General features: G+C 34.2%; 1 protein-coding gene across 2 annotated transcripts; it reads right to left on the bottom strand.

The window, feature by feature from the left end:
* Positions 1 to 477: 477 nt before the first annotated feature.
* On the bottom strand, positions 478 to 9,836 carry si:ch211-157c3.4 (Lipopolysaccharide-induced tumor necrosis factor-alpha factor homolog-like). 2 transcript variants are annotated; one of them, XM_026947091.3, is made up of 5 exons: positions 9,697 to 9,836; positions 4,853 to 4,917; positions 4,403 to 4,510; positions 4,034 to 4,202; positions 478 to 2,662 (listed from the first exon to the last, which is right to left on the bottom strand). In XM_026947091.3, exons 2-5 carry the CDS (start codon positions 4,893 to 4,895, stop codon positions 2,548 to 2,550), a joined length of 435 nt encoding a protein of 144 aa, XP_026802892.1. In that variant the 5' UTR covers positions 4,896 to 4,917; positions 9,697 to 9,836; the 3' UTR covers positions 478 to 2,547. The 2 variants fall into 2 exon arrangements, with proteins under 2 accessions (XP_026802892.1, XP_034166154.1); XM_034310263.2 differs by having other exon boundaries at positions 4,853 to 4,918; positions 9,701 to 9,808.
* Between the last annotated feature and the right edge of the window lie 339 nt (positions 9,837 to 10,175).

The raw sequence follows: 10,175 nt of genomic DNA, 5'->3' as shown, positions 1-10,175 counted from the left end.
TCAGTAATCATTCAAGATTCACGTGCTGATTGGCTCATCTGCTGTTTTTATTGGGGGGTAGAAAAAAGGACTTGGCATATTTTTGAGCTTTAACTCTAAAAACGAAATTTATTGTTAAAATGTGAACCTCCTTTGCAAAATTTAGAAAAACCTGGCAGGTCTGTTTTCATCTCTCATGCAATACCAAATCAGATTATAATCATTTATTTTTTTTATAATTATTAACCAAAGCGATAGTGATGATGCAAAGATGCTCCATTTGATGTTATTTTCTTCCAACTCCTGGTGTCGTTAAGATCGTAAATAATAATCCTAATTAATCAACTGTGTAATAAAAGAATTATCAACGATGTCAAATATGATTCAAAGCCGCAGAACATCTGCAAGGTGCATGTGGGGGGAAAAACAACTTAACTGATGTCGTAAATGACAATTTTTTTCCTCATCCTAATACTGATCACTCATTTAAACACAACATTCAGTTCATAAAATGATTTTTTTTAATGATAAGGCAGAGATACTCAATTCCAGTGACTTGCACATCATTGTAGCAGAGCTCTACACTGCAATAAAAATATACATTCAAAAATTATTCAGATTTATGGAGAATTATGTACAAAGCACAAGGGTTTCCTATGGATTTTTATTTATTTTTTTATTTTAATGAAGTCTAATTTACTAGTTTTGAACGCCAGGGCTAAATTTGTGTCTGATGGAGAACCTGAGAACCTGATGGTACCGGTACCTTGGTGCCTTATTGCCTCATAATACAGAAATATATCAAAAGCAGTTTACTATTTCGCATGATCAAAATCATTTATATAACACTTGCAGAGCCCGACGCCCCGATAATATCCACACCCCATTTTCTGTGAGAAATCCTGAAATTCAGTAATATATTATAATAATAACAGTTATGGTGTGAGTAGTTCTCAGTTGCCTTCCTCAGCACTGTAGACACTACACATTTATTTCCTTCATATAAAACACCGGATTCATCTGTTCAGGTGATTTGTGTTCGAGTGCATGAAGTCCAGAGGAACTTAAACCCTCTGGAGTAGATCAGCGTTTTTCAGTCCAGTCCACGGCTTCGTCCCAAACGCTAGAGCTCATGCCTAATTAGCATCAACGTAATAACATCAGCCATTTTAAGAAAAGTCATTATTTAGGAATGTATGTGGTGTTTCTTTCTAATAAAAATTTATCTTTATAAATGTGCTGTAAAAATCCTCTCAGAAGTTCTGTCAGGTTAGCTCAGGTTAGCTAGCTAGCAAGCATTAGCAAAAACAATAACGATATTTAGGAATTTGCTGTAAAAAATCCTCTCAGAAGTTCTGTCAGGTTAGCTCATGTTAGCTAGCTAGCAAGCATTAGCAGTAAACAATAACATTATTTAGGAATTTGCTTTAAAAAAATCCTCTCAGAAGTTCTGTCAGGTTAGCTCATGTTAGCTAGCTAGCTAGCTCACAAGCATTAGCAGAATTTGACTCAAAATCCAGTCAGGTTAGCTCATGTATGCTAGCTGGCTAGCATGTTCAATGAAGATAATGAATTTTTATGACTTAAAAATCTTCTCAGAAATATTTTTCTTGTTAGGTAGCTAGCTTGCAAGCATTAGCAGTGAAGAATAATGATACTGATCAATTTGCTTTAAAAATTCTATCAGAAATCCTGTCGTTAGCTCAAGTTAGCTAATTAGCAAGAATTAAAAAATAAATCCAATCAGAAAAATCTTGTCAGGTTTTCTCATGTTAGCAGGCTAACTGTCATTAGCAGTGAATAATAATGATGAATATGATTTAAAAATCCTCTTAGAATCCTGTCAAGCTAGCTTATTTAGGCTAGCATCTTTAATGAACATGAACATTTATGAGCATAACTTCCCAGAAATCCTGTCAGGATAGCACATGTAAGCTAACTGGTTAGCATTAGCAGCAAAGAATAATTACATTTATAGACATGCTATAGCAAGCTTGTCAGGTTAGCTCATGTTTGCTAACAAAACCTGTGAAAAATGAATATATATATGATTTCAAATGACCTCTTTAGGTTGCTAAATAGGTTAGAAAATGGCAAAGATATGATGTTTTATTTTTTGTGACTCTTAATCATGACACTGTCGACAATTTTGATGGCTTTCTCTGTCGAACACTAGCGTCCGGGATACGTTTTTGCTCAAACAAGAACACTGAACACCTGAAAAGAGAGCAAAAAACGCAGACGCATGGAACTTGTAGATCAGGAAAAGAACTTCAGAAGATCATGCAAATCAAACGCGTCCTAACTTGCAGATGTCTGAAGCAAGGAAAAAGCGACGGGTCCCTCAAAATGCCGAGGTTGTGTATTGCAGTAACATATTACAAAAATAGCATAATGATGATAATAATACATGGTAAGGGTTCTAAAGTGTGCCGTAGTGTCCATCAGCTAATCTCATGTTCATACATGATCACGTCGACTAGATGGTGGTGGTAGGCGTGTTGTGGTTTGTGGGTTTGTTTTCTGCAGCTGTGGCGTGAGCGTTAGCTGTGAGGAGTTTGGCCGGGGTCAGCAACATCGCTTCTTCTCCACGTGCAGAATACGATGACACTTGGGGCAGGAGTGGTAGACATCTTTGAAGAACTTGAGGCAGAACGGCAGGAGGCAGCAGCCAATCACGAACCTGAAACGCACCATCACATATATACACACATATATAATCACAGATCATTCGCTTATAGACACAGCTTCCTTTCAGATCTTTACATGATCACTTAAACAACGCCGTTACCTTTTAAAGGGGCGGTTTGTAAAATTTGTAAAATTTAGAAAATGGTTGTAGACCCTAATATATTATTATTATTATTATTATTATTATTATTATTATTATTATTATGTTGTAATATTACTACTACTAATAATAATATAATAACAATATAATAAAAATGATATGATAATATTAATAATAAATTAATAATAATAATTTTATAATAATACAAGATATTATTATTATATTATAATATGATATTGTAATACTATCTAAGACTATTTCGAAAATTTGTAATGGTGCCATATGGCTAGTTTATTCATTTAGAGCTTCTAGTTACTTTTTTTTTTTTTATTTTGAGATAAATAGAAATTTTGAAATTAAATTATTATTAAAATATTAAAAGTATAAATCTGATTGTTGTTTTTGAGTGATTTTGCTTTCAATGATCAACTTAGAGATTTTCACATTTATCTTTTTTTTTTAAAAAAAACATTGTTTATATTTTATATATTGTTGTGTTGTTTCATATTGTGATATTTTTCATATTTAAATATTTTACATTTATTCCTATTATTTCTTTATTCCTTTTTTTATCACTTTTGTCACATACAGAACATACTTTTTTTTCACATAGAATTCAACATGCATTTTAAAATCCCTCAGTGCTCAACCTTATTTGTTGAAACATCATGTTGTTTATTCCACAAACAGACATTTCTTTAGATGATTTAATGATTTGTGCTGAAATATTTATTAATTCCTGTGATTTTAGTTATGTTTATTTACTGTTTTTTTCAAAATGGCCTGTTTTCACACAAGATTTTTTTCAGGCTTAGAAAGATCCTAGACTTTTTTCTTCTTGCTATGTTTAGTAGTTCGCTGTTAAATAACATTTTATCCATAAACCTGTGCAAAAGTAAAATATATTTGCTTGTCCTACATATTGAATGAATATTTTCGTTAATAAAAAACATATAAAATAAATAAATTCAAATAAAAGTGTATATTCTTAGACTGGTTGCATATCATTTGCATATTTTACAAGAAAATGTCTTACAAAAAAGTATTAATATTAATTAATAATAATAATAAATATATTAATATTGTACTGATGTATATTTTGAGTTTCATTTTAATATGAGTAAAATGAGATCCAGCCATAAAGTCTATGTTATGCCTTTTGTTATTATTTCTGTATTTTATTTTCCTTAATGGTCGTTGCGTATTAAGCTGAGCTGCGTGTGAAAGGTTTCAGTATAATTAATAAAGTTTTATTACTCCTACCCGCACAGGATGAAGAGGAGGCACATGAGCCAGGCGTACATTCCCACTTTATAGGTGACCTGGGTGAGCACTTGCTCTCGGCAGCTGGTGCAGGTGACCATGCCGGGAGAGCGTCCGAGCTCCGATTCATAACTCACAAACTTGTTCCTGTCAGTGGACGTCGTGTGAACTGCGAGAGTGAGGGAGGAAACCGTTCAGAGAGCAAGAGAGAGGATTCAGAGAGGATTTAAAACTGGTGTGTCCAGTGACACTCTCACCTGTCGACACACTCCCTTTTCAATACACTCCCTTTTCAATACACTCCCTTTTCAATACACTCCCTTGTCGACACACTCACCTGTCGACACACTCACCTGTCGACACACTCACCTGTCGTGGCTTGGGTCTGCACTCTGTAATCTGGATTGACGGAAGTGGACTGTGGGTTGAACGGCGTGTGCACCTTGTACACCTTCACGTTGTCCCCTTGGTCATCCACTACATATAACGAGATCATGACATCATATCATCATGTGGTGCACTCAGAGCGCCTTCTTTACTGAGTACGTGATGACCATCAGAATAAACGTGAATAAAGAACCAATAAGACCATCACATTCCATTAAACTACCAGTACAGACCACCAGAGACAGCTAAATTTCATCTGAAATTGTTTCTAACAATTTGTACTTTCAGCACAGACATCCAAGATACGCTTTGCCAATTTATATATATATCAATTGAGAGAAGGTTACTAGATCCCACATCGTGTAGAATCCACTATTCCATACCGTATATTAGGGGAAAGGAGCTGCTTTGGGTCAAAAATTTGATACTGACCCGGTATGACGTAGGGTGGAGGGTCTTTTATTCCTGAACTCATTTCCTTCTCTGTTTAGCCGTAACTGCAAGAGACAATCAATCAATCAATCAATTAATCAATCAATTAATCAATCAACCAATCAATCAAGAAATGAAAGTATTCATTTAATTTAAATTAGTATTTAGTATTAATTATGTGTATTAATTAGTATTAGTATTTATATTAATTATGTGATTGTAATACTAAAATACATATTTATATGATATATTATATATATTTCTATTATTTCTTCAGTGTCTTCTTGCAAAATAACATTTAATATTAATATTAATCTGCCATGTAGTTGTACTGATATTGTGTTTTATTTGGGATTTCTTTTATTTCCGTTGTATCTTCTTGGAAAATGACATTTTAGCCAGTTGCTGTGTTTTAATGATTGTTATTTTTATCTTACATATCTTACATCTTACATATTCTTATATTTCTTTCCATTTGTGTGTGTACATGTATTGTATTTGTTTTGTCATGAACCAAAAATGACTGTATGCCTTTCGTAAAACTCTTCTGATATTAAAACATTTGAAAGTGTGCTTTTATTCTTGATGAGAATTGCAGAGAAAGATGATCTCAAGTACACATTCAAAACAATACAGGAACTTTCATTTAATTTTATTATCTACAAGCAATTTTAAAGAAAGACGTATACAATCTTGCATTGGGTCATTGATCCAGAATGAATATCTGAAATCATCAAGTTGTGATGATGATGTTATTACAATGTTATTACATCAGGTAATAGACCTTGTAGGCTAATATAATAGTTACCATCAGAAAATACGAAATATTATAAAATAAACCTTTAATGGAAAAAGCGACTCTTTCTGAACAGGAAGTAGGTGAGCGGTTGGAAGTATGTGATGCTTTACAGCCTCCAAAACCAAAACCTAGAATTTGATCTCCAGTTTGAATTTAAGTGGAATGCTGGTTATAGCCGCTAGTGGGATCAAATGATCTCGTCAGTCTGCGATTTTAACATCGTTAAAGAGTAAATTTCCCAAATTCTGCCCACCAGGGGGCATATGAGCATCATCGGAGTAGACGGAAAATGTCTAGCAGAAAAGTTGTCATCTAATTTCACCCTTTATTCCAGTCACAGTCCAGTTTAGTGTTTGACTGTAAGTTGAGTTGACCTTACAGACAGATCACACCTTCACATTTAGTCCGCAATTTTGATTTAGCTCATGAATACTGTAAAAAGTTTGACGATGACTTGGATTGGTCGAGTTCAGCGCGAGGCCCTAGTGACCCTTAAAAGCCTGTGATGGAGTTCATGTTACGAAAGATCGTGCCTTATATCATGTGGTGTAATATTACAGGAAATACTTGGTGTAGTGACGTCTTTAAATTGCATCTTGTTTGCGGGGAATGTTGCAGAGATGTGTAGATTAATGAAAAAAAATCACAAGTGTAAATCCATTTGTAGCTTCAGAGTTCAGCAGTATAAAAAAAAGATGTAGATATATGATATAAGATAACGCTACATGATGATGATTCCACTTCAGTGACAGGTACACTTCTCTCCTGAGATGGTTTTCGGAAATGCCTGAAGAAGTTCAGATGATGCTAAAGGACAGGAATTTGTCCCAGTGAACGCCTCGAGGAGAAATTCGACTAGCCGAGCCTGTCCTGGGCCAGGCGAGCACTGGTGAGAAGTGGAATGTCACCCGGCAGCATGTTTCGCTCGGCAGTCTCGTTCACGTCTCGAGAGTTTAGTGCATAGCCTACGTTCTCAGAAGTAAAAGTGGCAAGCTGTACTTGTCCTTGGTGCTGAGATGGTATCATCAAGAGTAAATTATTTTGAAGGTACAATACATCTTCATTTCCAAATATAGGATACGTACTGAATGTACAATAGATATATAGCCTTGATGGTACCATCCCAGTGATGAGGAAAATACAGTCTGGTACCTAATTGGGTGCTGAAGATGTTGTTCAAAGTTGTTCAAATGAAAGCCAATTATTCCGTAACTACAATTAAACTAATAGGAAAAGTGCGTTTTTAAAGAATTGAGCCTTTGGCTTTTAATAAAGACAAGTATCAACGGTGATTTTGAATTGTTTACAGGGAATCTTCACTCATATCTGCTCTGCTATTTAATGACTGAATCATACTGACATCATGGAACGGTTCTGCGTGTGGGCGTAATTACAGAACAATGGAAAATGTTGTGCAATTCGTTAATAAACGAATGAATTAATGACACTAATACAGAAGAACTTCAGCCACCTTTGCACTGAAGTTTAATAGGACTGTGGGGTTTTACGTGAAGAGTGATGGACACTTGAGGGTGTGACGATGCGCTGGTCTGACCACATACCATGCTGAAGAACTCGGAAACATGGATATATATATATATATTATGACATCATGAAAAACATTATTTCCAGGCGTGTCACTGTTTAAAACAACAAGCTTTATTTTTAAAGACTGCTAAACGGTAAGAGTGATCAATCCCTTAGTGATTTTTTTTCAGTTTAAGGTGTGTATCAGGGCTGGGATCCTGCATGACCCAACAAAAAAGTGACATGAAGCTTGCGTGACAAAGAAAGGCAGCATGGGAGCTGGTGCTGTGGCGCAAGATGCATTTACTTCATTCATTCGTTCATTTTCAGTCACTGCTTTATCCTGAGCAGAAAAAAAGGACCAAATTGTACCTTTCCTTGTTGCTGGGGTGTCGCCCTCAATGTACCTTTAATACATGGATAAAAATGATTTAAGGTACATAAATGGACTGTAACTGGTTTTTAGAATACAGCTTTCAAGAAAATGTGTCTTTCTAGGTTAAAAAATATAAAAGATGTACCATGAAGGTGCCACCTGAGCAACAAGAAAAGCTACAGGTTAGTACCCTTTTCTCTAAGAATTTCGTTTAAATGTATAACGTCTAAATTTGCTAGTAAATATTACTGGTAGGTAAAATAATTACAAATAACTAATTCTAAAATAATAGCTGCAGGAGCGTACAGGAGTGACTTAAAACAAAAAACAAACAAAAAAACAACAACATATGAAACAGGAAACGATTAACAGATCCAGAATAAACTTCCTCACTCACATCCCTCACAACAAACCCGTATCTCGAATTAGTTTCACTGTAGCTGCTTGTTAACACTTTGCAGAAGTTTGCCTTTTATTTTAAAACAAATGATGTTGGATGGCATTTATTAGAACAAAAATCATTATTAATCACGCCACATCAAATCCATACGACATCATTAATCGGATTTACAGATTAGGCCACTGACTGTGAATTAATTGAGTTAAGAATGTGGGTTATAATGATGAATGTATGGCATCTGTTCAGAGCTTTTTTAGCTCCTGCAAAAAAGCTCCTGTTTTTTACATTTAAAAATAATAGCACCTGTTACTGGAATTCAAACTTTTTTTTTTTCGCTGAAATATCCCTGTTTCCGGAAAAAAGCTGATACATTTTTTTCCTGAACCTGGTTTTCCCCGCAATAAAACAAAAAAAACCATTATATAAAAAAGTCACATCACTAACTGATTCTTGAATAAGGAAATGGGTAAACAGTTCCTTACTGGATATTTAGTGCGCAACATAAGGTTCAGAAAGGAGGCACTATTTTTATACACTATGTAGGGAACATATATAGTGAACAGTAAATAAGAATAATCCCTAATGGATATAAAATGCATTAAATAACCTATATATACCTATATACAGTAACTATATAGGTACATATACAATATATAACTGTATAACTATATACCTATAACTAAATACCTATATATAAAAATATATAACTATATACCTATAACTAAATACCTATATATAAAAATATATAAATATATACCTATAACTAAATACCTATATATAAAAATATATAAATATATACCTATATATAGGGCTGAATGTCTCTTTAGCGGACATTTAGCACACTGCATAAAGTGTAAACATTATTTTTATTCAATATTTCATATCTGGTTCCTATATTGTCTATATATTGTACTTATTCAGGGATTATGGAGCTATTTTGATTGTATTTATGTTAGTTTTAATGTACAATTAGTACCAAATATTTCGGATGTACTTAATAATATTCATAACAAACATTTCTAGGTGACTTTTTTTTAAAGTCTGACTCCTTTTCTGCTTTATTTTTCCATTATTTTGTGAAATTTAGACCAAAAAATGAGTTTAAAGAATGTGAAAAAATAAATAATGACATGCTATAAACATCTACTGATGTTGTTCGACTGATGATGACGTGAACAGGCGTGCCCTGCCGTCATTGTTGTGCAGGTTCTTTTGATTAAAGGTCACTATAGTGCTCTTACAGTATTATTTCTTCTAAATATGCAGAATAAAGCTCTTTCCTTTCAATTTCAGAGCAACACAAAACCAGACTCGAGGCCTGAAACTGGACTAAAAGCGATAACATCAGGATCTTGATGAGTATCTTGATAAAGTTCATGTTTTCTTTCAGAAAGTTTAACCATATTCTATTTTCATTTGAGAATCAGAAAGGAGTTTGACATTTATGAACCACAGGAAGACAAAAAACAGTTGAACAGCTTGCAAAAAAAGTTTAATAAAATTATGTCACATGATCTGTTTATCATGTGACCATCTCTGAGCATCTATTTAACAGCATGTTAAGCAGATGTGGACACATTTCAAAAAGGCTAAAAAAAAGGATGTGATTTAATATCTAAATCAATTTTCTAAAACTCTAGAAAGATCAAATCACCTTCAATATTTTATCCTTTTAACCCTAAATCATCATGAAGAGCCAAAGCACACTATAAAGCCATGTATTTGAGAAGGTCTCTACTCACCCTGCTGCTGCTGCTGCTGTCTTGGGTGCGACTGAATCCAGTTTAGGACGAGACCTGGAGCTTTTCACAGCCTTCCCTCCACTCCACCCTCCTCGACGAGGGCGCGCTTTCATACGCATTCACCTCCTCTATGAATATGCATAAGCCTGAGTCAGGAACTCAATACCTTTTCTCTACCTCTTGCTCTCTGAATAACCTGTTTTTGTGATAACAATGAGCCCTTACAGGAGCAGTAAGGCAAGAAGATTTTTTTTTTTTTAGCCTAAAACACGATTGCACGTACAGTTATAAGATCATTTGCATGTGAGTGATTCAGTTAAACTGATTTCTAATTGCTAATTTAAAGAGCTAATGTAAAGAGCAACTAATTTAAAATAAATAAATTAATTAAAATAAAATAGTATATATACTGTGTATATATACATTGCACTTAAGATTAACTGTCCTCGCCGTATCCACGCTGCGTTGGTGTAACATCT

Source organism: Pangasianodon hypophthalmus, chromosome 13 (assembly GCF_027358585.1).
Source record: "Pangasianodon hypophthalmus isolate fPanHyp1 chromosome 13, fPanHyp1.pri, whole genome shotgun sequence".
Lineage (NCBI taxonomy): Eukaryota > Metazoa > Chordata > Actinopteri > Siluriformes > Pangasiidae > Pangasianodon > Pangasianodon hypophthalmus.
The sequence above is the reverse complement of the archived record's forward strand: the minus strand, read 5'-3'. Positions and strand labels throughout refer to the sequence as shown.